Source organism: Maylandia zebra, linkage group LG1 (assembly GCF_041146795.1).
Source record: "Maylandia zebra isolate NMK-2024a linkage group LG1, Mzebra_GT3a, whole genome shotgun sequence".
In the NCBI taxonomy this organism is placed as follows: Eukaryota; Metazoa; Chordata; class Actinopteri; order Cichliformes; family Cichlidae; genus Maylandia; species Maylandia zebra.
The window spans coordinates 15,257,936-15,273,995 of record NC_135167.1 but is presented as its reverse complement, the minus strand read 5'-3'; the positions used below and the strand labels follow the sequence as shown (position 1 = coordinate 15,273,995).

General features: G+C 42.0%; 1 protein-coding gene across 2 annotated transcripts in view; it reads left to right on the top strand.

Moving 5' to 3' along the window:
• Positions 1-8,654: 8,654 nt before the first annotated feature.
• The window catches only part of galnt2 (UDP-N-acetyl-alpha-D-galactosamine:polypeptide N-acetylgalactosaminyltransferase 2), a 69,028-nt gene continuing 61,622 nt past the window's right edge, over positions 8,655-16,060 (top strand). Inside the window, exon 1 of one of the 2 annotated variants that reach the window (XM_076882026.1) lies at positions 8,655-9,173. In XM_076882026.1, the coding sequence (XP_076738141.1) occupies positions 9,078-9,173 (96 nt within the window). In that variant the 5' untranslated portion in view covers positions 8,655-9,077. The remainder of the gene's footprint in view (positions 9,174-16,060) is intronic. The other variant, XM_004539486.6, reaches the window with a different exon arrangement.

The window sequence follows — 16,060 nt, the reverse complement described above, 5'->3', positions numbered from 1 at the left end:
TTTGGAGAAAGGTTGCCTGGTTTCATAAGTCTGGATTTCTGGTGCAACATTTGGCAGAAAGCTGGCATAAACGGCATGAATCCATCCTGCCTTGTATCAGTGGATCAGTCTGATGGTGGTGTAATGGTGTAGGGATATTTTCTTGCCACACTTTGGTCCCCTTAATACCAACTGAGCATCATTTACTGATTATATCCAGTATTATCCATCTCTTTATGGAGTTCAGCCACTGAACAGAGACCTGCCATCTACAGAGGTTTTCTGATGACTGAGGTGGTTGGATGCATCATTGGCAGTGATGTGACAGAGTACCGGGCTTTGGTGGACTCCTTTGTCATGTGGTGCAACAAAAACCAAGAAAATAATTGCAGACTTTAAGTAGACCAGAAATCCAGAGGGTGAAGGTGGACGTAGCGGAGGACTATAAATACCTCGGAGTTCACAATGACAATAAACTGGACTGGGTTTAAAACCACCACTGCACTCTACTGGAAGGGCCAGAGCCGTCTCTATTTTCTGAGGTGGCGGAGGTCATTTAACATGCTCAGGATTGTCTACAAGTCATGGTCAGTCCCATTTTCTATACTGTTGTATGCTGCGGCAGAAGGTTGAGGGTGGCGAATGCCAACAGACTCAATAAACTGATCTGCAGGGCCTGTAGCATTGTGGGGGTGGAGCTGGTGGTATTAGAGTGTTGGATGTTTTTCAAGATAAAGACAATGCTGAATAATACTTCCCACCCACTCCACGAAGTGCTGACCAGTCACAGGAACACATTCAGTGATAGACTGACATTACACCCTCCAAAAAACAGGAATCCTTCCAGTAGCTTGTTGAATATTAATATATATGATAATGTATCTGACAGTTGAATTTAGAAGACATGTTCTTGCACAATAGTTCACATCCATTGATGATCAGATAGTTTAAATTGTCCAGTTTTATAAATATCTCTGAAATTTCATGGGAATGTGAAGCCGTCTCATACTTTGTTTATGTTGGTTTCATGGTTGGATACCTGCCTGTAAATCACATGTACAGATTGTTAACTCAAGCAAGCATCCCTGGATACCAAAGAGTTAACTGACTCACTTAAACTTCAAACCTTTGAAAAGTTAGATTCAGCTGCTTTCTTTTGGATGAAGGTTTTTATTCAAAAAGAATAAAACAGCGTGGTGTAGAAGCACCTTTAACCTCCAAAGTCATCAGATGTATAAAATCATACCTTTTATATTTTAGAGGACAGAGAAGAAACTTTCTTTTTTATTTGATCAGCGTCTCGAGTGTGTGTTGGCTCCATGATGTATTATGCACCACCACAGCTGACTACCATCACCTTTGTGAACATTTAAACAGCTCGAACTAGCAGAGTTACAAGGATTATGTAAAGTAAAGCAGTTGCGTGGAGTGGCCTGAGGAGGGTTGTAACCAGACCTGCAGGTACCACAAACACAGTTGCACCTCATATAAATATCTGTTTAATGCATACAAAACTGCAAGGAGATCACTTTAGTTACACCCTGAACCCTAAAGACACAGCACATGTGTGATTGCAGGACTTTAAATGACTCCTTTGTCCTGTATTCTTTTTGCGTTTCAATCATTGCATGGTAACAAATATATTAATTTTAAGTTTGTAAGTTTATTAAAAATGCTTCCTCAAAATTCTTCCACCCTTCAGCATCTTTATGAGCAATGGCAGGAAATATGTTGCTGGAGTTTGAAACTTTTAAATCACCACATGCAATTTTTGGATATATTTCTACCATTTTAAAGTAAATTTATTCATTTGCACAGATCATATCATTGTGTTTTGCAGCTGTTTCGCAATGGTAACAAAGCACCGACACTGAAACAGAAATCATACTGGTGCTGCGGCTTACATGATGATATGATGTTTCTTAATATAGTCTGCAGATCTTCAAGCCCCTGCAGCAGTGACTTTGCGTTGGTTGCCGATTTGCCCCTCTACTTCTGAAATCAACCCTGTGTCCTCTGTGGCTATTAACCGCCGGTGTGATCACGTCAGTACAGGAAATCTTAACACCGTGTTTGAAAACCAGAAGCTCATTAGCAAAACCACCTCCCACTGAAAATGTGATTATAAGCCAGCGCACCTGCTTCCATTTTCTTCACCCACTTAGCCTGAGACTTCCTGACTGTAAGCCCTACATAAGAAAGAATAAATGAATGAATACATAATTAATTAGAAAATGGAGAAAAAATCCTTTTTTTTTCCTCTGATGGATATACTGGGCATGTTGCTATTTTTCATCTGCTGCACTTACTCATAGCGGACAACAGCATATGTGTAATCAAAATATGAAAGTCAAAATATGACATTGTTGCAGATTTTAGGGGGACAAATGCTTGTGAAACATTCAAAGGGCTCGATATTTCATGTGTCGCAAAATTCTGTGCGCATTTTTTGCCTTTATTCAGTTGAATATAGAAGCGGATCAGACAGGAAATGTGTGGGAAGATCTGAAAGGCTGGTATTCTACAGAGACCGATTCAAAGGGGAGATGCTGCAGGTTATCCGCGTGTCTTTCAGACTGCTAGGCTCAGTGTTGAGCCCACTTTTTATTGTCGTTTCTAGTGTAGAGGCTTCAACTTAGTGCAATAAATCTACACACTTCACAGGTGAGCCAGAGCAACACATGCCTGAATGAAAACAGACACAAAACTGGGCTGGATAAAAGAAAAGATGCAAAGTGAAGGTCGGCGTCAAGAATGTTGATTGTCAGGTGGAAATTGGGTGGATAAATATCCAGAATTTAATAAAGAGTAAAGCAAGAGAAAAAGGAGACGTTTCAGTTATACATATAAGAAGAGCTCCAGGAAAAAACGCTGCCTATTGATGGAAAAGCTGATGAATTAACCGTTTAAAAAAAGACCAAATGTTGATTCGATCTATAGGATTTGTAGCTGTTTTACAATGGGAAAAAAGTGATACTCATTATTTGGATTTATAGTGCACGGTGGGCACTTTTTTGGCAAGACAGATATTGCTATTATATGATCGCAGCTTTCATCTAGACACACGCTTTCATCATACATGCTCTGTTTGTTTGCAGCTGCTAAAACTGTTCATCTAACGATGAAAGCATGCCTATTTACCATTAAAAGTGTATGAAGAGCAGTTTAAATCTGCCATTGTGTGACCCTCCCTCCTCTTAGAAACACTGATCTAACAGTTTTTTTGTTTTGTTCTTTTAATATTTCTATCTTTCAATACATCAGCCGCGCTACAAAGACTGGCAGTAAGTGACAGCTAGGATTTTCATGCTTTGGAGCGAGTGTTTAAACTGACAGTGTTTGTAAACATTAATGCAAAACTGTCAAGAAAAAAAGGGTGGGGGGGCTAGAGTCGAACTCTTTCAGTATTTACAGAGATATACTGTACATATTGGCGTGACTTGTGCTTGAATAACAGATCTGGAGCTTTGATGTCTCTTAAAACTGGAAGTGCTCAGTTTTTAAATGTTGGGGGGGGGGAGAAATTAATCGAAAACATTTTTTTTCTTACAACCCTAAGTAGTCAGATATACGTGTTTTTAAAAGTACTAAATGGACTCGTCATCACTGTTCCTGCGTGTACAGAACTTACCCTCTCATAATGCATCGATCAGTCTGAAAACTCCCGTCTTCCAGGTTCTGCGTTAATGGCATAAATGGAAAACGTTTTTATTTACAGGAGTGTCACAGCGCAGATCAAGAGAATTGTTTTTTTTATAAACCTCTTCTCCCCTTTGGTTTTCTTTCTCTCCCTCTCTTTCTTTCATTCTTTCTCCCTGTCCTATCCCCCAGTCATGTCTGTCCCGTTTGTAGCAACTGAAAATAAAATAAATTCATAATTATAATAAAGGTCAATCAAATGGACCAATATGGCAAGGCCATGATGATCCACTTGGTAAAATAAATCCGCTTGGCATCTTTCTTGGCCTTAAGACAACAATTCTGATGGCTAAAGATCCAAGCGGGACACAAAAAAAAGGAAGAAAAAAAAACCTCGTTCCCTTGAGGTGCCGCTTGCCTCGGTAAAAGCTTCACAAATGAGGCATAAACTGCAGGTAACAACGGAGACAGGAAATGTCTTGTTAAAGGTTTTCCCATGCACGTCTTCAGCTGTTCTCAGAAACACTGGATGCTGTTGTTTTGGCTCTTTCTGACTTCTTCTGGCTCCTTGAAAGCTCTGAAGGTGTGAGGTATGAAGTCTGAAGAGGCCACACCTTTTAAAAAAAATGTGTGGGTCACTAGATTTTGCAAACCAGCAGCGTGTCAGAGCAAGTTTGCTTTTAGGGTCTATATATAGAACAAAGGTGTTTGTGCAGAACAGAAATGATTCGCCCTGGAGTAAAGGCTAACTGTATGACCCCCACAGCATAAGACAGCCACTGGATCGCCTCACTGTAGGATTCACCGCATCTTAATATACACTCAAAAGCTGCTTCATTAGGTCATTAGGGTTAGGTTGTACCCTCTTTTTCCTTCAGAACCATAAATTCAACATACTAACATAACAGCATCACACAGTTGCTGCAGCTCTGTCAGCTGCACAGCCATGATGCCAATCATGATGCATGGAACGCCATCCTGCTGCAGGCATCGGAAGATCGGTACACTGTGGTCGTAACAGGATGGATATGGTCAGCAACTATACTCAGACAAGCTGTATATGGTGCTCAATTGGTACTATGGGGCCCAAAGTCTATCAAGAGAATATTCCTCACACTATTACACCACCACCATCTGCCTGAACTACTGATACAAGGCAAACTAGGCCTTCAAATCAAATAGGCATTTTCACCCAGAGAAGTGGCGCTAACAGGATATTAACCATCTCCATAAACCTTAGAGATGGTTATGTTGGAAAATCCCTGCAAATCAGCAGATTCTGAAGTACTCAGACCAGCATGTTTGGCACCAACAGCCTACATTCAAAAGGCACTGACATCACCTTTCTTTCCTATTCTTGGTTTGAACTTGAGCAGGTTGTCTGGACTATGTCTGCATGTCTAAACGCACTGAGTTGCAACCGTGTGATTATCTAATTAGATATTTGAGTTAACAAGCAGTTGAAGAGGTGTACGACATGGCCTCGCAGTATGTGACCTCACTGTGGGAGTCAAGCATTCAGGTTTTTCGTGTAATCGCTGTCTAAATACTGCATATATGTCTGGAAGAAAAGCAGACTCTGTAATGACTCTAGCGATGCCCAAAGAGCCAGCTGACACTGAAAGTAACTGATGGCCTTAGTTTATCTCTGGCAAGTCAGCTTGAAGGATCGGTACACACTAATCGTAAAGTACGATGGATCTGGAAACTTTGTCATCAAGAAAGCAGTCCCCGGTCACCACAGCTTGAAAAATACTTGCACAATTCATCTCTGAGTCTGACAAATAGTTGGCAGTTGCACTGGGATATTTCAAAACTGGATCCATTCCTCCATGTTCCAGACCTGGGGAAGAAAATCCCTTTTTTTCTTGGCAGCAGTGACTTTTAAACAGTCCTCCCAGCTCAGCTAATGTTGAACCACCTGCACTTTAAGTGAATGAGCTCATATTCCGCTGCCACTTCACAGCAGGTTTTAAAGGCATGTGAATTAAAATCTGAGGCTTATTTTTCTAAACCATGAACTACACCAGTGTGTTCGCTCCATTCAGCACTTATTTATACAGTGATAACAAACACAGGGGTGTGAACTTGTGGAAACAAAAGAGCTCTAATCATAGAAACAATGAACAAAATTAGTCAGCTGTAATTTGGTTGCACTTAATCCTCTGACTGTTATTCTCCGTGCAACTCTTTCTCCTCTGTGTTTATAACGTTAGATTTAACTAACAAATTTGCACAGAGTCTCAGAAAGCCTGGGATTCTACTTCCTGTTATCATATTGTTGCCATCTTTGGAAATTTGCCCATTAAATGTGGCTTATTTTGTAAAATTAAAAACTTCCCTCGGATGGTTTCGTCATGTTTCACTGACCCTTTAATTACAGTTTTTAGATTTCAGCTTTAATCCAAAAGCCAAAACAGACTGTAATTTGCATATAATTAAGTTCCTGTGTATATATATTATCATAACATAAAATGATAAAATACACCACACTTGTTCTTGTTTAATGGCTGCTGCACAGGCCTTTAAAAAAATAAGACCAAGAAGACAACAACATGATTTAACAAAGTTAGACATGACATTTTCTTGCTGCATAACAGCTTCACAGCCATGATCAAAGCCAAAAAGATGTCACTTGTTGCTGCTGATCTTTATCTGAAATCCTAGAGCCAAACTGACCCCTTCGGGGGTAACTTGAGATTCTCATAAGAGCTAATCAGGGCATCGGAGGCAAAAGGGCAAAACATAAAAACCTCTTTTACTTCGGTGCTGCTAAATAAGCACATCTGTTTCTGTGCTTCTTAGTCCTCCTCCCCATTCTCTCAGTTTGACTTCCATCCATCCATACTTTAAAACTACTGTAGGTAACATAAACACACCGAGTCTCTTCTCAGACCACCATAGCGAGAGCAGCGCTGAGTAAATGTGTGTTTTTCTGCATGTGCGTCTGTCTCTGTGTGTACTGCTGGGACATCTGCTGGGACATCTTTGGAGAAAAGCACAGTGTGTGTATTGATAGGATCTCTTTCTTTTTTCTTTTTTTCTTTTCTTGGACCGAGAAGCATTTTGCTCTCCAGTCAAAATCTCATTTTGTCACCATTAAAATGAAAAATGTCAGAGGCAGATTGAACCACGCAGAACATGAGCTAGACCTTTTAGTTTAGCCAGGGGTGTTCCAGCTGAGCTCGATGTCAGAGAGAGTTGGTCTGAGTGCTGCAGATCATAGAAAAGTCTATTTCAACTGTGTTTTAAAAATGTTAACAATTTTAGGCAGGACGAATGTTTCCTTTTCTTTGTGTCTGAAAGTTTTGCAGTTTTATGGATTTCGACTGCTTAAAGCCTCTGAAAGCGTTTTACTGTGAGCAAAGGAGTCTAAGCGCACGATTTTCTTCCATCGTTGTCACGTTTTTCACTGCTCCTCTCATTAGTCTAAAGATACTGGGGAGGTGATGACATACTGCACATTTGAGGAAATTTAAAGGAAACCTATAATACTCATTTCCAGATCCATATTCTTGTTGTTGGACTCTACTAAAGCAGCTTTGCATGCCTCACAAAACCCTTATTCGTCTTGCTGGGCTTGGTGCAGCCGCTCAGAAGAGCTTGTGAATGAGGCATGTTGTATAAAGTGCTCTAAGTGCTCAAGTAGATTAGAAAAGTGCAACATGGGAACCAATACATTTACCATTTCAGAATATCTGACATGCAAAAAAGGAAAATATAAAAGATTGAAATTGTTCTTCCTATTTAAGAAAGACCATACTGAAAATCATACTGTACGTGAATCGTGCTTACAAAATAATAAGACGGATGAATGGATGCATGAGTGGATGGATGAGGTCAAGTTCCTCTAGGACACATGCACATGCATTAGCTGCACAATACCTCCGCTCCTTAAACGAGGAAGAAAATAAATTAGTCTTTCCCGCTTTTCCTGCCCTTGCAGGGGGAAAAAAAAGAAACTCTGGCTAATACAGGAGACAAAATTTATTAGCTTTTTCAATAAAACCAGTTAAGCATGATTTATCTTTTGTCACTGAATGCATGGATGATGTGATAGTTAGTCACTTTATAAATGCAGACAGGCGTCTGAGGTTTCCATGGACATGTTTATATTTATAGTACATGTCCTTTGGGAAGCAGCCAGGCCACTATGAGCACTGATTACTGATTTAAAAGAACCGATAAGTTGTTTTCAAACACCAGATTTTAACTTCAACAGCTTATCAGGACCAACCAGCTACATCCAGACTGGTCTGAGCACAGAGGTAAGACACAGCTAACAAGCTTAGAATGACTGTGACTGTCTGCTTTAACGTTCTACTTAAACTCATTAATCTCTTTATTGATTAATCAGTGGATTAATTGATTGTTTGTCTGCAGTTCAAAATCAAAAACCTATTGTTAGACCAAGAGGCGTCAATTATGAACTTTAATGTTCCTGGGAGGATCAAAGGTAGGAAGATCTTAACCACTTCAATATTGTAAAGTGGCTCCACATGTTGAGGAACTCAAGATTTTTGCTTTAGGATACAAGTGATGGAAAAGCAGTAAATAGTCTGGCATTTTTAATGGAAAAAAATATTATTAATAATTAATTTTACAGTAAAATAGCTCAGTATTGTTATTTTCTGACCATTCATTAGATTAAATACGAATATGAGTGAGAAATGACACGAAAGGTTCCACTGTGGGATTCATTTTTATGGATTTCACACCAATCTAAAGGAATGGATGCAGTTCCCATTGTTCCTTTGCTGTCCCAGATCTTTTTACTGAAATAAACCTATTTCGATGTGCAACATCATGGGCAGGAAGGAGACATGGAAAAGAAGTAACTCTTCAACCCCCCCAAAAACAAACAAACAAACAAACAAAACCTCTGCGCTGTTTAATCCGTCTCTACCTTTAATGGGTCAGTTCATGTCAGGGCAATGAAAGGTTTAAACGGGAAGCTTTCGTTTTCAGTTTTTATACCCGGTTTGCAGCAGGGAGGATATCTCTGGCGCCCCTACCGACTCCTTAGAGCGTATGCGGCTCCACACAGAGTGAAATCACGATGATCACACGTCCTCTCTCACAGCTCCCACAGACACATAACTGAACGTTTACAAGTCATTTCCTTCGGGGACTATCCAGCCCCTGTTTCTCGGTTTCAGTAAGGAACCGCTCGGTACAGCTTGACTCGCTGACGGCTCCGGCCCTCTTCCAGGCCGGTGTTTTGATTGGATTAGAGTCGGCTAGCCTTTGCCCTCTAACCTCGCTGATGTTTGCTTGCTGCTTCCTGCTCGCTCCGCTCCGCCTGATCGACTGACGAAGCCTGCCGAAGCCGCTCGGCGAAGCGCCCTGCACGGACACAGCAGACGGGGACAAGCCGCCGCTCACAGCCGAAAGGAGAGCCGAGCAGGGGGAGCCGCGAAGCGCACACACGGGCGGGGGGACGCAAAAACCAGGCAGCCATGCGGAGGAAATCAAGGATATTGTTGTGCTTTGCTGTGCTGTGGGTGCTGGGGATAGCCTACTACTTCTACTCGGGGACAGCGTTGAGTCGAAAGGTAGGATTTCCTTTCCTCGACTGCTTTTTTGTGTCCGTGTGGAGGTTTTCTTCCAGGACAAAGCGAAGATGGAGCGCTGTGGTTCGGCGCTGTTGAGCCTCTTTTCTTCCTTTCTGGGGGCTCGGGGGGGTTGCGGCTGCACGATGCGGAGAGGAATTAGTTTTTTTAAAGAAAAAAAAAGGGGGGGAAAGGCCTGCTTGTATCAGTGGCGAGGCATTGATTTGGTTGGAGATGAGTGTGGACAAGGGTAGCGGGGCTGGATGGCTCGCTCACTCCCTGGCTGGTCGGCGTACACAGACCTCCCGCTGTGCCGGGGCTCGGAGCGCGTCTGCACCAGGCAGCCCAGCTCACCACTTCACGGTGCCGGCTGATGTGACAGCGGAATCAAGCATACAGGGGGGTTGTAATTAATATAAGGCTGCTGGCCTGTCTCGCAGGGCCGGGGGAGGTGGAGGTACCGGTGGTGGTGGGGGTTAGCCTATAGAGCACGTCAGCACAAGCTGCTGCTGCTCCGATAACTAGGTAGAGATCAGGAAGTGTGCAGATTAACGCCGGGTTAAAGCTCTACGTGCACTGTGCTGTCAGGAGGAGATTTTCTTTTAAAGCGGCGTCTTTAAAACACATTTCTTCTTCTGATTTTAGACTTTGTGCTGCACAGATCCCCCCTTGTTAAAACATTTTTACACTGAATTAAGCCGATGCAACGCGGTCTATCAGCCCTGCGGTGAATCTCCAGAGATTTATCTTTATGTGGCTCATATTCTGTCCACCTCTTGCCTATCAGAGAGGGTTAAATATTAGAGGTTGGAGATGAAAGGAGATATTAAATATTCTGACTTTTCTAGTTTAAAAATCTTAAAAGTTCCTCAAAATTCTCTTTTTCACGTCCTTGTCCCGGAATGCTGTCCGGATAAAGTCACTAGATGCTGTGACAGTCCAAACTTCAGCAGGTTCATCAATAATGAAAAATAATATTTAGTGGGAAACAAATATGGGAATTTGCTGCTTTCTCCTTTTCCTAACATATTATAAAAGGTTTGAGTTCTTGACTTGGGCAACAGCATAAAGACATCACCTCTCCAACTGGCCAGCTCAGGTCTGGTGTTATGGATCAGACGATTACTTGAGAAATGACCTGCCAGATTAATCAATAAAGAAGATAATTGATATTGGTATTAATAGAAGCACCTCTCAGTATAAGGCAGTGCAAATGAACCCAAACTGCCTCCTCCAAAGTGACCACACAGTTGAACTGGCACACTTCTACACACACTTTGATAAAAACCTGAACATTATAACCTCCATTACAGCAGCTATTAGACTAGATTTTCTATAATAACCTGAAGACATGTAGCTGTCTGTTCAGCCGGACAATAAAGGTGAAACATCACAGCTGGTGGGGTGACTCTGTGCATGTTTAGGAGCCATGGATTTCAGTATCTGGCCCGTATATGCAAGCAGTACATAATCCAGGTTAAATAACCTCCAGGTGTTCATGAAGAGTAAGGCACGGCAAAGCTAAACTTACACATCTTCTGAGATAGATGTGAGACACTGGGTTTTGCCTTGGGAGAGCACCTAGCGTGTATGTGTGTGTACCTGTGTGCTAATGTAAGTCAGTGAATTCTGGTGTGTGAGTGAGTGAGGTGTGGTCTGCATGGGTGGTTGTGTGCACAGTACACTGCCTTTATTACCTCTCCAGGCTGTGTGTGTGAGTATATGTGTGTATCCCACCTTTCTCTTGTCTTGTCCTATCTGTCTCTCTGTGTTTGCTTTGCATCAGTCAACCCTAGCAGCACTTTTACCTTTCCATTAGGCTGATAGCTTTCCTCACTCTGTGTGTGTGTGTGTGTGTGTGTGTGTGTGTGTGTGTGTGTGTGTGTGTGTGTGTGTGTGTGTGTGTGTGTGTGTGTGTGTGTGTGTGTGTGTGTGTGTGTGTGTGTGTGTGTGTAGTTCCTAGAGGGGTCAAAGAGACACTCCACAATAAGCAACTTTCACTGGCGTTGGGTTGCAGGTGGCATTAATATGGATGATGGCCTCCACCAGGTTGGTGTCTTTACACAGAGGGACATTTAATCTGGTTAAACAAAAGCGGTGCTGCACAGGTGAAGTGTTGTTTTTTCCATCGCATCTCCCCCCGTCTCAGTCTGAGAAAGCGGAAGCATTTAATGATCTCTCTCCCCCGCTTTGCTGTCATGGAATAAACTCCGTAATAAATGGACTCGACGCTTCATCAAGACTCTCAAAAGATTGACTAAATTTCATGGATGTGCTTTTTGTAACCAACTGAATAACACATTCATAGATTTTACAGTTACCGGCCGGGGTGCAATAATTCCCCAAATCCACAGTTAGGTTTATTAGTGATTTTTGGGCACTGGTTTCAGTCCATTAATGGAGGAAAAGATGGAAAAATCAATTTTCCGCAGATGTAATCAATTATTTCAACTCGGGGCTCTCCTGATGTCAGCATTTGGCTTCACAAAAATGATAATGTAGCCACATGTGTAGAGAATTCATCCTAGTTAAACCTTAATATTGTTCATTAACTCTCTTTTTTTTAAGATCAGGCTTAAAACTTTCCTTTTCGATAAAGCGTATAGTTAAGGTTAGATCAGGTGACTCTAAATCTTCCCTTAGTTACGCTGCAATAGGCCTAGGCTGCTGGAGCCTTCCCACAATGCAGTGTTTCTTCTTCACTCTGTATGTTCATACACCACTTTGCATTTCCACAGTGTGTCTTTTGTCCTGTTGTCCTCCCCTCACCGGCAATTGGTCTCGGCAGATGGCCGCCCCACCCTGGTTCTGCTGGAGGTTTCTCCCTGTCAAAAGGGAGTTCTTCCTCCCCACTATCCCCAAGTGTTGCTGACGGATGTGGTAATTGTCTGATGGTTGGGGTTTTCTCTTCGGGGCCATTTCTATGTGTTAATTACTGTGTGGTCATGTTTCATATGCAGTGCCAGCAACAATACAATAAATAGAAAGCTGGGACTCTCTTGCCTTCTGGGTCCTCACTCTTTGTTGTGGTCTTTTTTTTTTCTTAGAGAAACACATTTGTCCCTCAAGTTTTTCCACATCTTTGTACATTGCCTCACATCTATTCTGATTTTTGTGAATGTCCCTCGGAATTTGCTGACACATGTGAGTCCTTGTACTGGTACTGTAAATATCTTTTCTTATATATGAGGCATTGATTGCTGTTCTCTACTAATCAATTCAAAAACTGTGGTGAAGTAGTATCCAGAAATGCACGGGAAGAATCGACAGTTTCTGGTGTGGTGCACGTGAGGTTAAGGCGCAGAGTTTCAGAGGGTTTTGCAGTTACAGTGTACCTATGGTGTAAATTTACCACAGAGCTGTAAATCCCCGGTTAAGGCTACTTTGCAATATGCAGAGGCTTGAGGTGACGTTTGTTGAGATTTGGTGACATTTAAATAAAATGAAATAAAATAAAATGGAATAATTGAACTGGGCTTTACAAATTTATACAAAAACGTAGTTACATTATATGTACATCAATGGCACTTATCTTTTAGTTTCAAATATCATGCAGTACACAGCTATCGTGACACCTCTAACTTGACATATCTCTTCAGTATTATAGCTTTAATCAGACTAGCATGCTGTAACCCGGAGCCAGCAGCTTCTCATGGTTAAATAAACAAAAGCTAGATGGACACATTGCTAATTAGCATATGATTTTAATGCATTTACCTAAGGCTATTATTCAGCCTATATTTGCTGAAAGGCTGTTTACACCAATACAAAACAGACCCTGTGTTAAACTGTGTATATAACTACAAAGTAGTGCCCCTGAAGGCTGCAGCTATCAAGCCTTCTCCTCATTTCTCCGCCATGGCCATAAAACACTTGTTCTGGTTGGTGTTTGAGTAGACTCATGCAGGGAGTGGCTAAACCTGTATGTCACCTCTTTGTGACAAAAGAAGAGACTAATGGAGGTGGCAGCAAATTGCTAACAAGACCATGGATGTTTTCTTAGCTGTGATTTTGAAATTTGTAACTGCTCTTATTAACTTCCAGGATCATATCATTTTTTTTGCGTGTGAAGCGTGTTTAAAAACACATAAAATGCTTAATAATTATGATCAGAGAGCCCAAAGTGCTGATTGCAAAGTGTTGCCAATTAACCTGCAATCGCTTTATAAAATGTCAGTGACTTCCTCGGTACCTGCTGGTGTTTCTTTGGGTCACGTTTTTAATTAAATTGAGATAAGGGCAACCGGCAGATGTCGATGCAGTGTTGAGTGGTGCAGCGTGAGACTTCAGAGCAACCTTTATAGCTCACAAAAACACAAGATATTTATATGCATCTCACCACCCCCTCTTATTTGTAACACATACTGCTTGCATCCAACAAGCTACACTTTATTGTGTTATTGGTGCTCACAAACACCTTGAGGTGAATTCAGCATCCTGCCAGCATGAAGAGTAGGACTCGGACTATCATGGCAGCTATTTCAAATGCCCACTCTTGAATAATCTGAAAGACCACGTCTCTGCCAGAGGAATTAGTTCAGCTGGCTTCTTCAGCTCTGTCATGATACTGTGGTGTAGATCAAAGCTCTTGGCAAATAGCATTTCCTCTATTATCAGCTGAAAAGTCCCGTATTTGGAAGAATGTGTCTCTTGTCGGCTCGTGTATGACAGTTTAAAGACTTTCTGAGCACAGTATCAGTGCCTGTAAGCTAACATCACGGTGTTGGAGGCAAAAATTAATGTGGCCATCTCTGACAAATTGTCTGCATTATTTGATAGAGCAAAAAAAAAACCCCTGAAATTTCACAGTGTTCCAATAGAAAAACCTTTGGACAAAATGTTCCTGTTGTTTTGTTTTTTTTTTGATCAAAGATATTGTGGTCTATCTTAGGGAACATTGATTTTTCTTTTAATATTCAGCCATTAGCGAGTCTGCTCGTATTGAGCCGAGTTGTTTGAAGGGAGAGAGGGAAATACTCGGCGTCATCACAGCTGATTATTATGTCTGAGGCACAGAGCAGAGGAAAAAAAGGGGGCGTGCATGTGATTCAGGTGTGCACAAACTCCACTTCTATGCGTCTGACGTCTTTGTTTTGCAGTGTGTAATCAACATGTCAGAAAAGTGTCAGCACTGAGGAGCTGACAGGAAGCTGCTACGTGCTACTCTCCCATGAACGTTGTACAACCTCATTTGTACTTTAAAAGTATTATCCTGTTATTTCTGGAAAAGTGTAGTAATTTGTGTTAGCAGCCTCCTACAGTTGGAAATGAAAAAAAAATCTGCTTTTTCTGTGATGATAATAACTGTGAAATCTCTCTTCTCCTAGTTTGTAGCATAGCGGGTACTCTTTTCTTTTCCCATACTCACTCACTACAGTTTGTACTACGGCGGGGAACCTCAGGGGTCTCCTAGCAGCTGGATGTGGTACAAACCCTCATATCTGCGAGCGCATTGTTGCACACAGGAGGATAATGTTGCAAATACGAGCCTGCTGCCTCACCAGGATACCCCATTAAAGTCTTCTCTGTTGGACAGACCTAAGATTTTTCTTCCTGCCAGCTCTCGAGGAGCCAGCTTCTTACCGAGTCTTGTTTTCCTGCTAATCAGTGAGGTGCGAGCAGAGCTAAATGGCTGATAGAGGAGGGTGGCACCGCACTGCAGGAAAAAGCAGCAAACGCGGGCTTTATTAAGGAAGTTATTATCTGTTGGAGAAAAGCTCCAGACAGACGGTAATTGGATTTATCAAAGAGTTGTTCTTCAGATGAAGTCTGTGACCCGCACCTATCGAAACGGTTCAACCTGTGTGTCTTAAATTAGTGACAGAACAGGGGAAAAGCAGAAGAGGGACTGTGTGGGAGCAAATCACAAACACATGCTGTAAACAGTAATGCCAGATTCATTCATCCGCACATCGACACAGTTGCTATGGAGCTCGGTTTTTACCCAAAGGTGCATCGGGCCTTGAGACGTGCAGGTAGCCTTTTGGAAAGAGTTATTCCTCCAGCGAACCTAAATGAATTAGCTCAGCGGGTATCGCGGCTGACTGAAGGTTGCAGTCTGCTATCTGCAGCTGTAGGCGTTCAGCCTCTGCCTGTCTGTGCCTGTTTCAAACTTCGGCTTTATCAATGCGTCTGTCTCTCATCGAGGGTAAGCTTTGCTTCACTCGCTCTGAGCGCTTTGTTGTTTTTAAAGCGGGAAACGCTAGAAGAAAAAAAATGGAGAAGAGGCAAATCACGCTTTTGGCGAGGGCGAAGATGGCGATGATGTTGGATCGCACTTGTGTTTTGTCTTCATATACAGATGAAAGACGCTGACCTCTGCTCTGCAGCGCACGAGCCCGCACCGTCTGCTGAAGACACAACACTGCACGCACACGTAAACAGACCAGCATCTGTAACATAAGATTTAGGGAAATCTGCGTGCACACACGCTGCGTCCCTCATAATAATGATAACGCGTTGGAGTTCCTGCTGCTTTATATAACTGCAATACAATCATCTAGCTTAAAGACCTGTGGATTTGAAACCACTTGAGGCAGCTCGATATTTTTATAATGCCAAAATACAATGTAATTTCAGCCAGCGTGCAGATCTGTTATTGCTAACTAACTAAATGCAGTTCCATAGAGCAATCGATAAAAGGCTTAAATTAAGCCGGGAATCCCTGGGTACTGAATGCTTTTCAAATATACGGTTTTTGTTTGAAGTATTGACCGAGTGAGCTCTCTTTTTAAATAATGATCACTTCTGACAGGTGCTCAAGTGATTCGGGGTGGAAATAGAAACACCAAAGAAGTTTTTTGTGGGTTTATTTTCTGAGGGAACCGTCAAATACAAACACTCTTTGAACCAAAGCAGTTTTAATCACGTTAAGCTTACACGTTTAGAGT